General features: G+C 37.7%; 1 protein-coding gene across 1 annotated transcript in view; it reads left to right on the forward strand.

The window, feature by feature from the left end:
• CCDC93 (coiled-coil domain containing 93) overlaps positions 1-20,370 on the forward strand; it is a 113,592-nt gene that overhangs the window by 28,251 nt on the left and 64,971 nt on the right. The window contains exons 8-11 of the mRNA XM_007494070.3: positions 4,200-4,236; positions 7,341-7,427; positions 7,728-7,778; positions 9,353-9,439. Of these exons, the coding sequence (XP_007494132.2) occupies positions 4,200-4,236; positions 7,341-7,427; positions 7,728-7,778; positions 9,353-9,439 (262 nt within the window). The remainder of the gene's footprint in view (positions 1-4,199; positions 4,237-7,340; positions 7,428-7,727; positions 7,779-9,352; positions 9,440-20,370) is intronic.

The raw sequence follows: 20,370 nt of genomic DNA on the forward strand, positions 1-20,370 counted from the left end.
TGTGTCATTGATAAATACCTATTTCCATATTAATGATATTTGTACCAGGGTAATCATTTAGATTCTACATCCCTGATCATATCCCCATCAACTCATATAATCAAGCAGTTATTTTTCTTCTCTGTTTCTACTCTCACAGTTCTTTCTCTGGATGTGGATAGCATCCTTTCTTCCAAGTCACTCTGGATTATCCTGGGTCACTGCATTGCCACTAATGGAGAAGTCCATTACCTTCGATTGTACCACAGTGTATCAGTCTCTGTGTACAATGTTTTCCTGGTTCTGCTCCTCTCACTCTGCATCACTTCCTGGAGGTTGTTCCAGACTCCATGGAATTCCTCCACTTTATTATTCCTTTGAGCACAATAGTATTCCATCACCAACCGATACCATAATTTCTTCAGTCATTCCCCAATTGAAGGGCAGCCCCTCATTTTCCAATTTTTTGCCACCACAAAGAGCGCAGCTATGAATATTCTTGTACAACATACTCTTCCTTTTAAAGACAAGGCAGTTGAGGTTTGCAGGAGCTGAATCCTTGCCCAAGATTACAGAAGTACACAATTAAAGTTCAAGCCCAAACCTTCTAACTTCAAGTATGATCTAAAGAAACAAGCTCTTATTTTCTATACACAAACTTGAAGATTCCTGTCCCCATGGAGCTTAGAGTCCACTATTTACATTTCAATTTTTTTCCACTAAAGCACATTGTTATATTGCCTTGAAGATTATATTTCCCACCAGAGGTCCTTGTTTTTCTGGTAAAGGAAAGATAGGACTGACATCACAGTAATTGCAGACATGGTGAAAGACTGCAGAGAGTTAAACTGGGGGCCTTGATAAAAAATACAGAGCATCCCATTAGCAAAAGTATTGCAATTGGGATTTCAGAGAGACCAGGAGAGCATGAATGGCCACTGGGCAATGGAGAAAGAAATAACCGAAGGATGAAACCATAATAATATTGTAGTGAAAATGGATTTGAAATCAACTTGGATTTACTTTATGCAGATAGACTGACAGTGGGATTTCAAATTATTCTATTGGAAATTAAGAAATTGGTGACTACATGACTACATTCAAGTCTAGGGGATACTTTTACCACCACAGTACTGATGCTGCATATTCCACAGTGAAGGGGATGAGTAGAAGACCAGTCAGATGTTGCATCAGGCTTCTTGGTGTGTGAAAAGAGAAGAGTCTCTGAGCTCTATAGCTGAGGACAAGAGGGGAGTTGAGGGATTTGCTTTTGTACATGTAGGCAGCACTTGTGAGGTTTCTGTCCTGGTTCATCTTCTTCACTTAAAAAAATCACCAGGGACTTTGAGGAAGAGGAATAGAGAGGTTACCTGGTATTGTGCAGAGAGTACTGCACATAGTTTCAGTAGACTTGTGTTCAAATTCTGTCTCAGATATTTACTAGCATGTAAGCTCAGTCTCTGTCTCTCTGAACCTCAGTTTCCTCATCAGTAAGTTGGCAAATATTGATCTTTGCACTAACTACATCATATTGATGTTTGTAAAGAAAGTGCTTTATAAAGGACTATTTATGTATTTGCTATAATCTTACATCGCTTATAAGTGTCCCCCTGTCTAGGAAGGGGAATTTTTGAAGAAGTTTCTGTTAGAGACCTTTTGCCATAATTGGCTTGGGGACGGACCTATAGTTTAAATTCTTGTCTTTACAGTGATTCTTTAACCATCTTCACACCATATTGTCTGGCCTGTGGAGCCATCATTTTCATTACCCTCCCACCAGAACCTTGGACTGTGTCATGAAATGCCAGGCTCTGATCTTGTCATTTCCCTTTTATATGTTATTTTCCCTCTTTGAATGGAGGGAAATCCTTTGAAGGCAGAGATCGTCTTGCTTCCTTGTCTGCATCCCTGGTACTTCCCCCAGGGCCTGGCATGAAGTAAGCACTTAGCAAATGCTCTATCTCTCTATCAATTCATCCATCTTTCAGCATAATTCCCAAGGCATTGTTTTTTTTTGTATTTTCAGTTCCCAGTTTTCTCCTCTACCTCGTCCTCCACCCATTGAGAATGCAAAAAATACCAATTATACATATGAAACTCTGTAAACTGTAGTTCTGTATTAGCCATGTTCTGGATGGCAGGGGGTGGGGAAACAGTAAAAAAGAATTAAAAGGGGGGGAAATATTCTTTAATTTGCAGTCTATGTCCATCAGTTATCTGTCTAGAGTGGATAGCTTTTTGCATCAGGAGCCTATAGGCTCATTATAGTGATCAGAATTGCTAAATCCCTTACAGTTGATTTTCTTTACAATATTGCTGGTGCTGGGTAGATTGTTCTCTTGGTTCTGCTACTCACTTCACTTTTCACCAGTTCATAGAAGTCTTCCCAGGTTTTTCTGAAACCATCCCTATCTTCTTTTATTTAGTACAATAGTATTCCATCACATTCATAAACTATAACTTGTTCAGCCTTTCCCTAATTTGTGGGCATCCCTTCAGTTTCCAATTCTTTACCATCACACAAAAATTTTGTTATTTTTATTACAAATATTTTTTGTATGTTAGTGTCATTTTCCTTTTTCTTTAATCTCCTTGAGGGATAGACCTATTAATAGTTTTGCTGGGTCAAAGAATATGCACAGTTGTGTAGTCCTTTGGGCTTAGGTCCAATTGTTCTCTAGAATGTCTGGGTCATTTCACCACTACAAAAAATTCAGTAGTGTACCTATTTTCCCATATCCCCTCTAGTACTTATCATTTTCCTTTTCTGTCATGATAGCCAATCTGATGGGTATGAAGTACTATTTCAGAATTACTTTAATTTCTATTTCTCTATTAATGATGGAGCATTTTTGTATGACTATTGATAACTTTGATTTCTTCTTCTGAAAACTGCCTGTTTATATTCTTTCACCATTTATCAATTGGGGAATGTCTCCTGTTCTTATGAATTTGACTGTTTTCTATATGTTTGAGAAATGAGACCTTCATCAAAAAAAATTGGTGTAATTTTTCCCCTAGTATTTTGCTTTTCTTCTAATTTTGGGTGCATTGGTTTTAATATTTTTTTAAAAACCACCTTTAAATGTAATGTAATAAAAATTTATAAATTTATTTCACATGAACCTCTCTATCACTCATTTGGTCAGGAACTCTTCCCCTATCCATAAATCTGATAGGCAATTTCTTCTATAGTCCCTCATCTTATTTTTATGTATAAATTGTATTCCCATTTGCAGCTTATCTTGGATCTAGGCATCATCTTACTTTTTTTTTAATGTGCAATATTCAGTATATTTAGATCACAGATTCTTTAAGAGATTATGAACTACTTTCAGTAAACAGAACAGCAAGATTGGCTTTTAAGTTAAGTTTATTTTAGTTATATATTTTCACATAAGTTCTACTTAAAAGGTAAGGTAAGATTTTGTTGTTCTTTTTCTAGCTTTTGCTAGCATGGACTTCAAAAAAAAATACTGGTATAGAAATTAAAGTATATTTGTGCATGTTTCTTAACCTAGACTTTCCTAAAATAAAACTGAATCATTGGCATGACAGATTGGATATAAACACTAAACTGGACATTGAGGGAAATACAGAATTAGCCAGGGTTACATATCTTATTTGAACAAACACAGAAATTGTGTTAAATAGGGTATTTCGTCTTCTTTTTTTTTTCCTTTTAATGTAACCTAACCCTTTCCCTACAGGTGGCAGTCTCCAGTCAAATGATACAAAGCCTTTGGGGATTGAAGCAATGGACTAGTCTTGTTAAAAGAGCTATAGCAATAAACACTTGGTTTAAGAGCAAACTCTTATCTGCTGATTAAAAAAAACACACACACAAACATTTAGCTTAAAGCTATTTAGAGCCTTATTTGATTTCTTCAGTGCTTTTTGGTTTGCTTGGCTTTTTGTTTGTTTGCTTGTTTGTTTTTGTGGCAATCACATTTAAAGAAAAGCTTGTTCTTTACCCTATTTAGAAATAAAGATTTATTTTGCCAGCAGACAAGGTTCTCCTTTTACCCAGGACATTAGAAGGCCAAGATATTTCATCTGTTGACTTTCAGGAGCAAAGATGTCCGTGTTGTTTTAAAGTGTGAACTTTCTTAGAAAATCTGTCCAAAGTGAGTTTTTAAATAGGTAAAATCTAGAGGCTAACATGATTTTTTAAAAAATCATTTAACTGATGCCACCCCCCCCTTTTTTTTTACCTATAGGCGATACGGATTAAGTAGACAAGATAAAACAGAGAAGGTAAGAAATGAAATAGCTACAGAATTAAAAACAAAATATTCTACATTAAATGAGATTGGAGAGAAAGTAATTTTAAGTAATTCATTGACTCATTTCTTTAATATTAATTGTGAAAGACTCTTGTACCATAGTTAAAAGATTATTGGTTTTGGAGTCCGAGGACCAGGGTTCAAATCTCAGTCTTCCCTTTTACCATCTATGTCAACTTGGGCAAGTCACTTAATTTTTCTGGGCCTTTGTTTCCTCATTTGTAAAATGAAGGGACTACTTTAAATAAGTCTATTGACTCTAAAGTCCCTTCCAGCTCTAAATCTTATCCTATGATTTTTTCTTTCCTATTTTTCTTTTCCTTTTTTAAATAGAAAAGAGCACAACTGCTTTTCAGAATTTAATTGGTACTTCTTTAATGCCCAATTACTTCCCATCATACCCACTCTTCATCAGATATTTCCATGTAACAAAGTAAAACCATTCATCAAAATTGACCAACAACATGACCAAATCTGAAAAAAAAAAATAAGTATACCACAGCATTCTTCTCCACTCTAATGAGTGGAAAAAAAAGAGAACTTTTAATCATCTCTTGAATAGAATTTTTAATCATCATTTACTTGATAGCATCCACCAAGATGGAATAGGCCAGAGGTTCCTTACTTTTTGTGCTTTTGGTGTCTGTGTAACAGTAGCTGACATTTTGGTAGTGTTTTACTGTTAGTTTGTTGAGGAAAAAAAAGGGGGGAAAAACTTTCCTAGCCACAACTTTATAAGGGAAGTAGTAAAGGCAGTCACTATCCTGATTTTTTTAATGAGGAAAATGAAGCTAAAAGGGTTAAGTAACTTGCCTGGCTGTCTCACAGTTATTAAGGACAAGATCTATGCTTGGAGCTGAAGTCTGCCACTTACAAGTTCAGTGCTCCCTCCACAAGGGCATGCTGCCTCTGAAGTCTTCCCATCAGTTAGAGTTGAGTGATGGTACTGACAGGCAAGGCCACTGACTACTGGCAGGGAAGTCAATCTTGCCATTAAGATGAAAGGAAAGAGACATACCAGCAGCCTCTAACTCCATGTTCCTCACAACCCACAGGCATTTCAGACCCCTATTACATCCTCCAACATAATATTTCAATCCCAGTGAGTTGTAGACTTGGTCCTTACCTTCTGGAAATGCCTTGCAGTTGAAGAGAAGCAGTGGGTGAGGGCAGATTGTTTTCTGTGAGCATTTCCATCAGGGAGGAGCTTGACCGGAGACTTCAGCTCTTTCTTTTGGGGATCCCTGCATGGGGTGCTTGGGATACAGAATAAGAATTAGACATAGTCCCTGTACTCAGAGACTCTCCCTACTCTCTTTCTGAAGCACCTAAGATAAAGGCAAAAATAATGAGAAGGATTAAATAAAATAGTAACCTAGAATACAGTTAATATACAAAGTAGAGCAATATGGTGGTGATTTCTACCCTCTTAAGAAAATCAGAAAATATTCTCTTTGAGTAAGGAGCTTCTGTAGCTCATTGGTCTCTTTGTTTACATATCATGATGCATGCAAGGCAGTGTGGCATAATGGATAGAGAGCTAACCTCCAAGTCCAGAAGACCTGGATTCAAGTGTTTTCCTTTGACACATTGACTGTGTGGACCTTAAATAAGTTCTAATCTTTCAGTGTCCCAGACAAATCTCTTAAGTCTACATTGCAGTCTATTTTTTTTTTTTTTGCATCTATGTTCATTAAGGAGATTGGTCTGTAGTTTTCTTTCTCTGTTTTTGGTCTTCCTGGCTTGGGAATTAGTACCATATTTATGTCATAAAAAAATTTGGTAAGACTCCTTTACTTATTTTGTCAAAGTTTGTATAGTATTGGGATTAGTTGCTCTTTGAATGCTTGATAGAATTCACTTGTGAATCCATCTGGACATGGGGATTTTTTCTTAGGGAGTTCCTTGATGGCTTGTCCAGTTTCTTTTTCTGAGATGGGGGTTATTTAAGTATTCTATTTCCTCTTTTGTTAATCTGGGCATTTTATATTTTTGTAAATATTTGCCCATTTCACCTAAATGTCATATTTATTGACATATAATTGGGCAGAGTAATTCTTAATGATTGTCTTAATTTCCTCTTCCTTAGAGGTAAGATTGCTCTTTTCATTTTTGATACTGTTAATTTGATTCTCTTCTTTCTTTTTTTTTTAATTAGATTTACCAGTACTTTATTTTATTTGTTGCAGTCTATTTTTTGAACTGCATTGATGGAGAGAATTTTCTCACTGAGAGTTTCTGAGACCAGTTAAATCACTGATCCAATCAAAAAACAAAAACAACTTATTTACTACATGATGGGCCAGGAAGAAAGTTATTATCCAGTTAGTATTTAAATAGGTTGATATTTTATTACAGAAGTCCACCTTCTTAAAGCTATGCTATGGTGGGGCTCTCACAGAAGGAAGCACTTAAAGCCAAGATATCAACAAAATTGATTAGTGATTGACCCTTAAAAAGTCTGGGAACCATTGCTCCAGGGTCTATACTGATATTGAGGGAATAAAGGGATCAGTGACTTTGGCCACCATGCCCTAATACAACTTGCCCTTTCCTGCCCAAAAACTTTTCCTTCTACCTTTTTGGCAGATATCAAAACGTCATTCTCCCCTCACACCTCTTTCTCTCTTTAAATTCTACCTATTCTTTAAAGCCCACATTGACCCAAAAGTGCTTTCTCACCTTTCTGAGCTCCTAGAGCAGTGATTTTCTGTGATACCCTTTTGACACTTAATTAGGTACCATTTTGACAATCCCTATCCTTAAGGGGCTTACATTTTGTTGTAATGCCATTTGTGCCCCTGCCTCTTAGCATTGTATTCCAATCAATCAGTGAGTTTTTATTAAGTTCTTGCTAGATTTCAGGTGATGGGGTAGACAGTGTAAGCATGTAGGACACTGTAGGAAGATGTATAGGAATATAGATACTTTTGGAAGCTTATGATGGATTTGGGGAGACTTGTGGGAGTAGATAATTAGCAATACAAAGCAATTTTTGTTTCCATTTGAATTATTACTTTTTTTAAACATAATCAATACTTTGCCACTAACAGGTCTCATTTATAATTTTCATAGGCTGAGGACAAGAAAACGGTGTTGTCTTCAGGGTTCTCAGGGTCAGGAAAATCCCTTGATGAAGATGAGCTTCAAGCTGCCGAAGAGGTGTGTGGCCCATGTAAAAAGAAAGCTTAGGGTTGAATTTGAGCCAGCGTGGAAGAAATTTGACTTTCATCTCTAGCTTTCTAAAATGGTTAGTCCCTTCCTGTAGTCAGAAGGTGCAAAATGGTCATTTCATTATAGTCATATCTCCAACTTAGCTCATTACACATCATTAAAAAAATTGAATTGACCAAAGGGAAAGAAAGTTCACAAATTCCATCATAGTCACTTTGCATTTTTCAAGTATGATAGTTTATCATTTTAAAAGTTTATGCTCAAATTTTGTCATTTTTCTTTCATTAGCGCCATATTGAAACACTGATGACTAAAATGGCTGCTATGGCAACGGATGAGGTAAGTGGCAGTGGGAATGTTTCTGCATTGTGGTTCCAGGGAGAGAAGATCTCATATCCTACGACACCTTATTTCCTTATAGCTTCCTATTACACTCTCCCTCTCAGTGTTCTTCCATGCTGAAAAGGCCTTACTATTTAATAGTAATCCTTCATCAAAGGTGTGGCAGGACACTTGTAAAAAATAGCTTTTGATTTTATTTCCAGTGTTGATATCGATCTGAAGTTGTTTTTTTTTAAGGTTTGCATATTGCCTTATATATGTTTTCTCATTTGGTCCTGACAGTATTCCTGTGAGGTAGGTTCTGTTATTACCCCTATTTACAGATGAGAAAACTATGGCTCTGAGGTTAAGTGACTTGCCCAGGATCATGCAGTCCTGAAACAGATGGGATTTGAATTTGGGTTTTTCTACTTCACAAGTTGAGAACTCAATCCACTATGCTACCCAAACTTCTTTTTTTAATTGAAAGTGAAGCCTTCATTTTCCTGTTTTTATTCTTCCCAGAACCCAAGCCCCTTCCCTATGTGGTACATAAACTCAGTGCATAAGTGGGATGCTTTCATTTGCAGGCATTTTACTGATGTGGAAATTGAGGCCCAGGGATGAGAAATAATTTGATTAAAGTCACACAAACAGTAAGAAGAGCTAGCTCAAGAGCAAAAGCAAAGTAATTGATGGCATCTCTGTCACTCAGAGGTTCCACAGCCATCAAGTGATCTTTATTTTTCCTCATTGCATTAAATGAATGCAATGAGTACATTTGTGTGTGTGTGTGTGTGCTTGTACCAATATCTCTTTATTTTCTCTTCCATTCTTTTCATTACTCAGCCTTCTCTCTCTTCATCCAAATGTATCCTAAGACTTCCAGCAGTGTGGTATATGGAAAGAGCACTGCCTTTGAAGTTAGAGGACCTATCACTTATTGCCAGGGTGATCTTGAGCTCTCTCAGAGCCTGAGTTTCCTCATCTCTAAAATGAACACTTTGAACAGGGGGATCTCCAAGGCTGCTTTCAGCTCTCAAAGTGTTCTGCTTAGCCTCACAGGTGGCCCTTAAGGTGAGAAGTTACCTAGATTGGAATTAATGGGTAAAGATCTTTTCTTGCTCAGAAGGCAGAAGTCTGGCTCATTAAGAGTGTTGGACTTAAGCTCAGAGGGTACTTGGGTTTGAGCCCCGATTTTGACCCTTCCCAGTTTTGTAACCTTGGGGAAGTCATTGAAATTCTCCAAGCCGGACTTCCCTCATCTATAAAATTGAGATAATAATAGAGATTTTGTAAGGCTCAAATAAGATTAATATTGCCTTGCAGTTTTAAAGTACTCTATAAACACTTGATGATGATGAGCAATTTGAATACACTAAGTAAAGGGAGGTGAATGCTTATTTGGATACTTATTTACTCTGCTCCTGTCATTAAGTTTGACCATAAATAGTAGAACTGATGGAATTGTTTCCTCTGGTAAATGAAAATGAAAAGGTCTTGACTCGCCTTTTCAAGGAACATTCAAAGAATGTAGTTATTATGATTCTGTGAAAGTTGCTTCCAAAATCTGCTCTTTGCTGTGATTTCAGAGCCGACTGACCGCGAGTACTGTGGGACAGATTGTTGGGCTTCGCTCTGAGGAGATCAAACAGATTGTCTCTGAGTATGCGGAAAAGGTACGTGTGGGAGCCAAGTGAAGACCTTTTTCTCAGGTAACACCCGGAGGTGTTGTTTCTCTCACCAGCTGTGATTGAGGCTGAGCTGTGATTCATTAACCCTGGCTGTCAAAAACAAATAAACCATGTCTTGCCATGCAGAGCAATGAGGTTTTGCTGATTAGCTAAATTAATTTTGTTCTTTAGAGGCTGTGTTTATAGAAATACGAAAAGAAAACCTGTCTCTCTGAGCAATTAATCCATATGATAAATCGCTGCCTGCTGTGAGTCCTGAGCATTTGTCCTCCTCTACCAGGCTCCTCATTGCTATGTTTGGTCTTGGTTTGGTGACAGTGGTGAGGAATGGAGCCTTGCCACGAAGGTGATAAACACCATAACTCAGCGGAGCCCATGGCAAGATTTCTTCCGCTGCTTTATTAAAAAGGCATGGAAAGAACAAAAAGCCAAGAGTCATATTTCAATGTTAGATTTCTTGTTTCTAAGAATAGGCAACAGGACCTTGAATGTCTCAGGGGGAGACAATGATTAATCACCTTGCAAACAACTGATTCAAGTCAGGCTGAGATTGTGGCATGTCTGAAATCAGATATATAGGGCAATGCAATGCATTCTTTCTTGCACAGGCAGTGTGTCCTCTACCACCCACCAAACACTCTCTCTCTCTCTCTTTCTCTCCCTTTCTCTCCCTTTCTCTGCCCTCCCTCTCTCCTCTCCCTCTCGCTCCCCGCCCCGCCCCCTTCCCCAAATCTGGCCTCAGACACTTCTTAGCTTTGCCAGTTTCCTCATCTATAAATTGAGCTGGAGAAGGAAATGGCCAACCACTCCAGTGTCTTTGCCATGAAAATCCCAGATGGGGTCACAAAGAGTCAGACTCAACCGAAAGGACTGAACAACAATGTAGGCATGTCCCAGTTACTGTCCCAAGTCCTAGGATTGTAAAGGCAAAAGTGAAATAGCCCCTGCCCTCAGGCACTCGCATTCTAATGGAGGAGATGACAGGCAACTCTTTTCATAAAAGCATTTTGAAGCTTATGGTATCCTCCAGCCTTACCTCCCTCTTCCAGAAGCTATTTGAACAAATGAACTGGTGCTCCGAAACTTGCGTGAAATGTTCTTCTGATGGGATGGCACTAGCTGCTCTCTGCAGAGGGCAGATGCGCCTCTCATTCACAGAGGCATCTCTGCCTTTGTGACAGCAGGCAGCCATCTCCTGGGTTTCCCATCAGGTGAGGCTCTTTCTGAAGGGAACAGCTGACACAATGCCTAGCAGCTTTTCCTCAGCAGGTGGTAGGTAGCGTTTTGGTTTGTCCCCACTATCCTTTCTAAAGCGAATGCTAAGACATATTTTATAGCCTGTCGTGTATTGTGAATTTTAAAAGTCTCCATCTTGGTCTAGCACCCAAAAAAATCGTGCACACCCACACTAAACGGGCATGTGCTAGTCAATGACAAATCAGAAATAACTAACTGCCCACCTGGGCTGTCCTAAGCCAAGCTAGAGCCAACCATTGGCATTTGTGAGACACAGGAAGTGAGGTAGGGAACAGCCTCTGGAATTCGCTCACTTCCTGTGTAGAGAGCTAGAGAGGAGTTGGTGTTAGGAGCTTGGACAGAGAGGACGCCCGCAGACAGCTTTCCTTCAGATCGGTCACGTGAGTTAAGGACTGATTCTTTCCACCTGGGCCTTTGGGCCTAAAACTCCCTCTGCCTTGGTCAGAGGTTGAGTAGCCCCTTTCCCTTTTCTCTTCTCTCCTTCTCTCCCTATCCTTTTCCCTACTCCCAGTGTGATTAAACCTCCATAAACTCCATTCTGACTTGAGTGTTTCATTTTTAGGAATTTCATAAGTAAATTCCTTGGCGGCCATTGTTTAATATTACATAAATCCTGTAGCCACACTTTAACCATTACAATATTATAACCTCTCCCAAAAGCCCTAAATTTCTACATTTACAGTATAAAAGTGTTTTTTATCTAAAATGGCTTCATGGGCAGAATTGTTTGGGGCCTAGTGTCATCTGAGACTTGCCAAGGAAAATAGATTTGAGTCACACTTTAAAAATCTATTAATTTTCAAACATTACATAAACTATAACCTCAGTATAGATGATATGGAAACAGTTAAAAGAATGATTTGTCTAATAAGTGTGCATTATGTTGGCAAGACTCTTCTCTGGGACATACATTCCCTTGAGTCTTGTGACCTTGTGATCTTTTGGCTTAATGAAAAAGAATAAGCAACTACTATGTTCCAGGCACCATGCTAAGCACTTCACAGATACTAATTTGATTCTTTGATCATAGTCTTTTGTGACAGACTATGCCCAATAATTCATACTTTTACACATCTTTCTTTGAAAATAAGAGTATAAATTTATTAGACATATTTAATTGTTAGTGTATGTTGATCATACTGGGAAAATACTATTTTAAAGACAGATATCAAAATCATTATTCATAATCAAAATAAGAATGCATTCAATCAGGTAGAACTACTTTGCATGAGAAGCTTAGCTTACTTCTGACAATAAATCACATAGGCAGAGAAAACATATGGACCAGTAAGACTAAGGTTCATGAAAAGAAAACATTCATCTATATAAATTATTTAGAATAAAGGAGAAACCTACAATTTGCAGGAAAATTAACTCCAGAAAGATAAGTGAGAGCAATAAAGAAAGTTTTCCTAGAAGCCTGATGGATCCTTTTTTTCTTGATTTACTGTAGCTCTTGATTAGGCCAAAAAAAGCAAGAGAGCTGCTGTTTTGGTATCATATAGCACTATTGCTTCTCAGAATTTTCTTTTTTACTCCTCTCATATCCTGGGTAAACTATTCCTTATCTTGTCCTCTTACTCATTTCTGCTATTCTTTTATGAACTAGCCCTCCAGTTTTTCTGTATTCTTTTAAAAGTGAAATAAAATCCCAAATTAGGATTATGTAATTTTTTGGTAATATTCATATTGTGTTTTGGCCAGCAGTTCTTTAAAGACTGAAGAGGTTTTCACTTTAGGAAAATAGTATACAGAAACCTACATTTATAAGAAAACGTAAGAAGAGGCTTTTAAAAAATAAATGATTCCTTACTTTATATAAATATTTATTGGGAATAGAGGTCCTTTAAATCTTAGCCACTCTAGAGCATGTAAGTGTTTGTTTGCAAATGATGAATTTTTTTTTGAAAGTGTGCCATACATAGTGGAGGGCCAGCCTTGGAGTTAAGATCTTGGTTATCTCATCCTTATCATCTGTATGATTGTAGGCAAGTTATTTCCACTCACAAAGACTCATGCAACTTTCTAAGATAATAAGCTTCAACAGAAGAGTTGCTGATCTTTATTGTTAGAAATTTCTGCCCCAAGAAGTACCTTCACACTGAATCATCATTCACAGGGTCTTCAGCTCCTAAACAGTATCTGGCTCACTTTGGACTTCCTCAGTAGTGCCTCACCTCTTCATCCTGAAGTCTCATCCCAACCCTGTTTACACACCGGAATTGTCTCTGCTCCTCTGAGAACCTCTCCCTCTAATTAAATGGCTCTTCTCAGAACCTTTTAAGGAGGACACTCAGGTCAACCACATCTCATTCTTCTCTAAGCTGGATTTTGTCTGCCATGCCCCTAAGCAGAGCACTTGTATTCTCTGCACTTAGCAAGCACAGAGCCTGGCATATAGTGAGTGTTTATTGACTATTTATAATAGGCCTGTGTTTTGACTGATTTATTATACTTCTTAGGTCTTGGTTACCTTATTTGTAAGTTGAGAAGGTTGAATTTGGTTCATTCATGCTTTCAATAAATATTGATTATATGTCTTGTTTTATTGACATAATTGAAATTTCAGGTTAACTTTAAGGATAAGATGGGCTAGATCCTAGTCTAGTTAGGTAGATTTAGACTTGTTTTGATGAGAAACCCTAAAGAGTAATCATTATTGGCTTAATTTTGATCTCAAGGGAGTTTTGTAGTATAGTGTCCCAGTACCCTTTCTTTGTGCTATTTAATGCTTTTATCACTAGCATGATACATACATGGCTGTTAGAATTACATATGATGCAGAAGAGAGGGGATAATCTGCATACAGGCCACAAGTAATAGAGTTTCAACAAGCTAAATATAGGACCAAATCTAATAAGATGAATCTAAATAGGAATAAATATATCAATGTCAAAAGTAGAACATGGGTTAGAAAGCAAACATTTGGGGATTTTAGTAGATGGTAAGCTCAGGGTAAATGAATAGTATAGCTCTTGACCTTCTTGTCCAAACTGTGATATCATTTGTGATGGACTCCACTCATGAGACTTAGAGTTACCTGAGTCATTGAGAGGTAGGAGAGAAGTAATTTTCACATAATCACTTAAACTTAAAGCTAGCATTTTGCTTCTTATCAATTTGATAAGCTAATGCAGTCTCAGATTACCCAGAGGGCAGTGAATAGGATGCTGGCATCTTTGAAATTATGCCATCGGAACTAAAAAAGACAAGGAAATTTGGTACAAGGGAACTGGCATTAGATAAGTGAAAGGACTTAGATTTGATTCCTGATTCTTCCATGTGCTAGCTACATGACTTTGGGAAAGTCACTTAGCTTCTCCATGCCTTAGTTGACTCATCTGTAAAATGAGAAGTAGGACTAAAGGGCCTTTGAGAATCTAGTTTGAAATTTATGATTATATAAATGAGGGATGTTTAGTCTTGAAAAAGGAAGACGTAGGGAGGAATAAATACTGCACAAATAGTGGATGAGCTGTGACAACTTCGCTCCAGAGAACAGAGAATTGGTGAGAATTGAAATGAGAAAGGTTTAGTCTTGTAGAGGAAAACTTACTATTAAAGGTACTTTAAGGATGTGGAATGAGCTCTTTTGGAAATCAAATGTTTGGTTTTCAATTTCCATTTGAGATTTTTAAGCAAGGAATGGATAACTACTTGTAGGAAATTTTAAAGAAGGGGTCCTCAGGCTGCAATCATATATTAAGTGCCTACTGTGTGTTGAAAGGGAAAAATAAATAAATTTGGCAATGGTGCAAATTAGTAGAGGAAAGATGCAGGAGTTTGCTGATTTGCAAAGGAATTAGAATGTGCATGAGAGACTGTTGGAATTCTGACAGAATGTTCTGGAGTGATTAACTGTCAGCCTGGAAGGAGGGAGTGGGAGAATGAGACAGTCACAGTGGTTAGATTTAGCTCTCCCTCTAATCCAGATTTCTAATCTCCTACCTTGATCCTGTGTCTCTCTAAGATCCCAGCCAGCAATTCCTTCATCCTAGAGACATCTTGTGAACTCCTAAGAAGACTGTAGTTACCATCTTGACTACTTCAGTCTGCTGATTTATCTCTGTTAACCTCAAACTGAGCTTTTGGTGACTTGATTAGTCTGGTCACTAGATTCCTGATCCAGCTACTAGATCTCATAATTCATCAAAGACTAAATTGGATGGGCTCAGACTAGGCAGTTAGATAGGAAGGTTGGAAAAGTAGACCAAGAGGAAAGTAATGTAGCTCCAGCTTTGCTGGAGACTGAAGATACCCTTGAGGGTCAGAGGGATCTGGGACAGATAGATTTTAAAAGCTTAGGGAACTTCCTAGCCCACCATCCTTACCCAAAATCCTAGTTATCAATTTTAGTAAGCAAACTGTTGTTAAGAGAAGAAGTCAGATTGTGTTTGTTAGAGTTTCAGGCCTGAGGGTAGCCATCCTCCCCTTAGGCCAGGAAGAAGCAAATACTACAAACTGCTACTTTCAAACCTTTTGTAAGGGTCATTATACCATCTTACAGTGTTAGGCACTGAGTTAAGTGTTAGGGATACTAAAAAAATTCAAAGCAAATTGGGCTAAATGGTCCTTTCCAATTGAGATTCTGTGTACTGTGCTTAACTGTAGGGCCTGGAACATAGTAGATGCTTAATGAATATTTATTGATTGTGTGTAAAGCATGGTGCTGAGGGATCCACCATGTCTTTATAAACAATGTGTAAGGATTTATTTAGCTTCTATCAAATGCCAGGCACTATGGCCATGTAGCTATGCAAAAAAAAAAAATTTATTCTCTCCTTTCAAGAGACTTACATTCTCTCAGAAGACATGTATGTATATGAATGTGTAGAGAATAAATAAAAGGTTGTTACCAGGAAGAGCACTATAATTTGGGGAGATAAGGAAAGACTGAGCTATGTCTTGAAGGAAGTGGGGGATTGTTATGTCAGACAGGAAGAGGGTTGCATTCCAGCCTTGGGGCATGGCCAGTGCAAAGACAGAGAGATAGGAGAGAGCCCTTTTTGCTTAGGTAATAAAATCTGGGAAAGGGAGGCTAGGAAGATCATTTTTGGCCAGTTTATGAAGAGATTTAAAAGCTAAATGCTGAGCTCTCTATGTTATACTGGAGGCAATAAATAGGCAGCCACTGAAATTTTGTAAGAGAGTAGTATTATGGTCAGAACTGAACTTAAAGAAAATCATTTTGGCAGCTTTATGGAAGAGAGATTGAAGTAGTAGGGAAAGACTTGAGACAGGGAGAGCATTTAAGAGAGCATTGCCGTAGTTTAGGTGAAAGGAACTGAAGGCTTGATCTAAGGTTGTTGATACAAGAATAGACCAGTGAAATTGGATATGAGAGAAATTATGGAGGTAGAAATTGCAAATTTTGGTATATTTGGCATAAAAATCTTTGGATAGGTAGAATGAGAGAGTGAAGAGATGGGGATGATGATAAGGTCATACACGAGACTGAAAGAACAGAAACAAGTTTGGTAGGGACTTGGGTTTCTTTTTTGCATATGTTGAGTTTGTAGGTTATCTAGTTTTAAATGTGTAGTATGTAGCTGTCAATATGTTACTGAAGTTCAGGAGAGACTGGAGCTGTGAATCTTTGGCACCGAGGTGACAATGAAACCCATGGGAAATGATAAAGACAGCAGGTGAGAGTGCAGAGAAAAGGTCAGAGAGTCCATGACAGAGCCTTGGGGGAGCACTCACAGTTAGGAGATATAATAATATGGTGTCAGGAGTTGCAAAGAATGAGGATTAGCATTTGGTGTAAGGGTTGTAGAGAAATCCTTGGTGATTTTTTTTCCTGAAGGATTTTGTGAAATTGAGAAGATAGAAACTGAGTTATAATGGGTCAAGGAAAGATGGCAATGCAAAAAATACTGGAGGGAGCAAGTATAGTTTACTGAATTGAGGATATTGCAGGGAACAATTAGGGATGAGAAGGGACAGTCAGGTTGACTTGTTAGTTAAAGGTTGTATATGTCTACTTCTTCCAAATTCTTTACATTACCATGTTAACATTTGTGGGAGTTTTTTTCCTTCTGGAAAACATGATGAATTATATTTTCCTCTTCTCATGAGGGAAGTTGGAGTTGGGGGGGAGGGCACTTAGTGTTGTGAACTGTTGTGTCCTCTGACAGACATGATTGTTTTATTGATCTATATTGCTTATCGGTTTTTCTTTTTTATATTTGAACATTTGGTGGTGATGGCAAGATATTTGAAAAGTGGTTGTGGTGCAAAAACAAGATAATAAGATAAGAAAAATAGTTTTTATTCATTTGTTAACATTTTCAGCCTTGGGAAAATTTGGATATGGGTAAGTATTGAAAGAACTTTTGAGGGTGAAGAAAGATGAATATGATAATGAGATCCCTTTGGATGTAGAAGAAAGGAGCAGAAGGGTATTAAAAGAGTGAATGATGTTGAAGTTAGATTTTGGTATAGCACAAAAGGTTGAGTTATTGTCCTGACACCATGGGAAAAAAGGATGATAATTGGCCAGTGTCTTTGACCTTCCCAAGATTTAAACAGGTCCTAAGAGCAGAGGTGGTAAATTTTGACTGCTTCACCAAACTCCTTTTTATTATTGTACTTCATTTTGTCTTGGTTAAACAGATTATTTAGAAAAGAAGAATAGAGGAATTAAATTACTATTGTTGGTTTTTAGTTTTTAGTTTCTAGTTTGTCTCTAATTGTTTCAGCAGCTGACAGTCCAGGAGAAGGAGAAAGGACCCTCCAGCTGTATGTGGCTGCAGTAAACAAGGAGCATCTGTGTCTTTGGGCCAAAATTTTCTGAAGGAAAACAACTGTGTAAAAGAGGTGGTAGTGGAAGAGAAGGAATTAAAAAAGAGGAAGAAAAGATGATGCATTGTAAGATAGCAAAAGGCATCATTGAACTGGCTCCTTTATATAATGCATATTTTATTATTTACATAGTAGAAGAATAATTTATTAATTGCTTAAAACTCCAAGAACCCCCACCTTCCCTGAACCTGAATTAATCTTTCCATTCTATTTCTTCCTTTTTAATGTCAAATCATGTCCCCTCTTTGCCTGAGAATTAATTTTAAAACTTAAGTACTTTTATAGTTCTTTCTAGAATAATCTAACTCAGTTCAGTCACTTAGAACACCCTGATATACTTGCTGTTTCTTCTTCCTCCTGACTCTACTCTCCAGGGGACCTGTTTGTATTGTCTGCTTATCTCATATCATGATTTTTTTTTAAATTTCTGTCTCTTCCTTTAATAACTTGACCCTGACTTCTGATTGCTCTCCTTCTTTGATATAGCTTGGTCTTTCTTGACCCTGGACTGTCCCTTCATTCTGATTAACAAGGCTATTAGGACTTAGTCACCCAGTCTCCTTTTGTGCAAAGATGATATATTATAAATTGGCTAAATAAGTATTGAGAGTGTGTGGCATAGAGGTGTGAATAAAGTAGTAAATTTGGAAAGGGGCTAATGCTAAATCTTCCCACCAAGGTGATATATTTTTTTATTAATACTTAACTATTTGTAGAACTTGCAGAGAATTTGAGAAAATGATTTGTGTCTACCTTGAAAGTGCTATAGTTCTTATTATGTCCTAGAGCTGGCTGAAAAAGAATACTGAGAGTCACCTAATCTAAACCCTACCTTAGTATTTATTATAGTATGGAAGGTCCAAGAAAAGTAGACATTCTTAATCTTTTTATGTCAAGAATATAAAATGGACCTCATTGACTATTGTAAAGGTTAAAATTATGGTTGAGACTATAATAATTATTTTGGTCGCCAAGGATTTTATTTATAAAATCCTAATGAAACAACCAAGACAGCTGGAAATTTTATGGTGATTTAATTGATAGTGGAGGAGATTAAGGAGAAGGAAGAAGGAAAGGAGTAGGTTTTCTTCCCCCCTCCCCGTGCCTGGCTAGTACCGAGCGGGGAGATTAGGAGATAAGGTTTTGGAATATGAAGGAGGAAGGAGTCAGCTTGAACTCCAAAAAGGAAAGGGCCAAGCCATGATGTCCAAACCTGAAATCAGCTCCAGGACAAACTCACCACCAAACTCAGACAAAATACCTGCCACCACTCCAAGATTGTTGGAATGCCTAGCAAGCTGCCAGCCAGAGTCGCCTCTCCAGGGAAAGAGGAAGAGAGAGGAAGTGACATGCCTTATATAGACCATTTTACATCACTTTCCTGCATCTCATCTGTACCAATGATAGCTTAGCTTGACTTAGGACAGCCCAGGGGTCTGTGCATTTTTTCTGCACATGTCTGTTGAAGGCCATTTCCTCAGATAATTAAATCTTGAGTTTGGTGCAGACCTTCCAGATCTTGTTAAACTAAGGAGGGTGGAGAAATGCAGGGTTCCCAAGACCTAATTCTGTTAGTCCAAGTATCTCTATTGTTACTGATTAGGAAATAGCTAAATCAGATCTTCTAAAGTACAGTCTGATTAGGGTGGAATAGTTTTAAAATTCACACTGTCTAGTCTGGAGAAGCTTAGAGGTCCTTTCTCCATAAGAATATTTATGGTTTCCTTTCATGATTGAAAGAAATGTTAAATTCCATTTAGAGCTTGGTGAAAATGAAGATGTGATTGTTTCCCTGTCTAAGTTCATGGATCCCCACAAGTCTATTCCACTTATCACTGGTGAAGGGGTGGATTCTGTGGACTTCAGGTTAAAAACCCCTGTGATAGACACCTAGAAATAAAGGTGGAAATAGATGCATATTCAGGGTGGAAATCACGGATTATCCTTCAAGGTGTCCTAAATGGTGTCCTGACTAGAACAGATTTTACTACAGGTAACTACTTAGGAGAAAGGGACCAAAGATTTTAGGAGATGGATTTTAGATTGTTCAGAAAGGTAGGAATTAATATTAAATAATAATTGATCTATCTACCTGGTGTAGATGTTGGAAAAATCAACAGACCTTGAAAATATTAAAAAGTTAAAGAATACATGCAGATTCATAAGGTTTTACAACTCTTGATAACTATATAAGATGACAATAATTCACAAATTTTAAATGAAGGCACTAAAATATGTGATTTAATTACAACAGTTCCTCTAATGCAGCCTAGAAGGGATGTTGATGATGATGCATGCTGTACAATTCACAAATGTTACTGAATGTAACTCTGAGCTAAGAGGCCAAGCAGAGCAGACCATCCTTGGGTTTCCGAGCTGGAATGGTATTCTCAGGAACTGCTGGACAGAGCTCTATGGGCATAGGTGTGAACTAAAGGTACCAAAAGGTCTCCCTCTGCCCCCCAAATCCTCACCAGTCTTCTATAGTATTCAAGTAAGCATTGGCAAGTATTGTTCTAAGTATATTAACAACAAAATTCTCCAGGAAACTAGTATAAAATAGAGGTGTCAAATCCTCCCACACCTCTCCTGAGTGCTCCAACAAAATTAAAATGTAATTCAAAAATTAATAATAAAATAAAACAAAAATACAATAAAACATAGATGGCATTGTATTTTCAAACTAAGTCAAAATGCTGCCAGCAGGGATCCTTGTTTATGGAGTTTCCATTTGTGTTTGACATTACTGGAATAAAAGATAGCAAAGAAAAGTACCTAGGGGCCAGCCTGATCCTGAGTTTCTCTAAACCTGGCTAGGCTGCTCTTTGGATGTGTACATGGCTCTCTATTGGGCC

This window comes from Monodelphis domestica, chromosome 4, assembly GCF_027887165.1.
Source record: "Monodelphis domestica isolate mMonDom1 chromosome 4, mMonDom1.pri, whole genome shotgun sequence".
NCBI classification, from domain to species: domain Eukaryota; kingdom Metazoa; phylum Chordata; class Mammalia; order Didelphimorphia; family Didelphidae; genus Monodelphis; species Monodelphis domestica.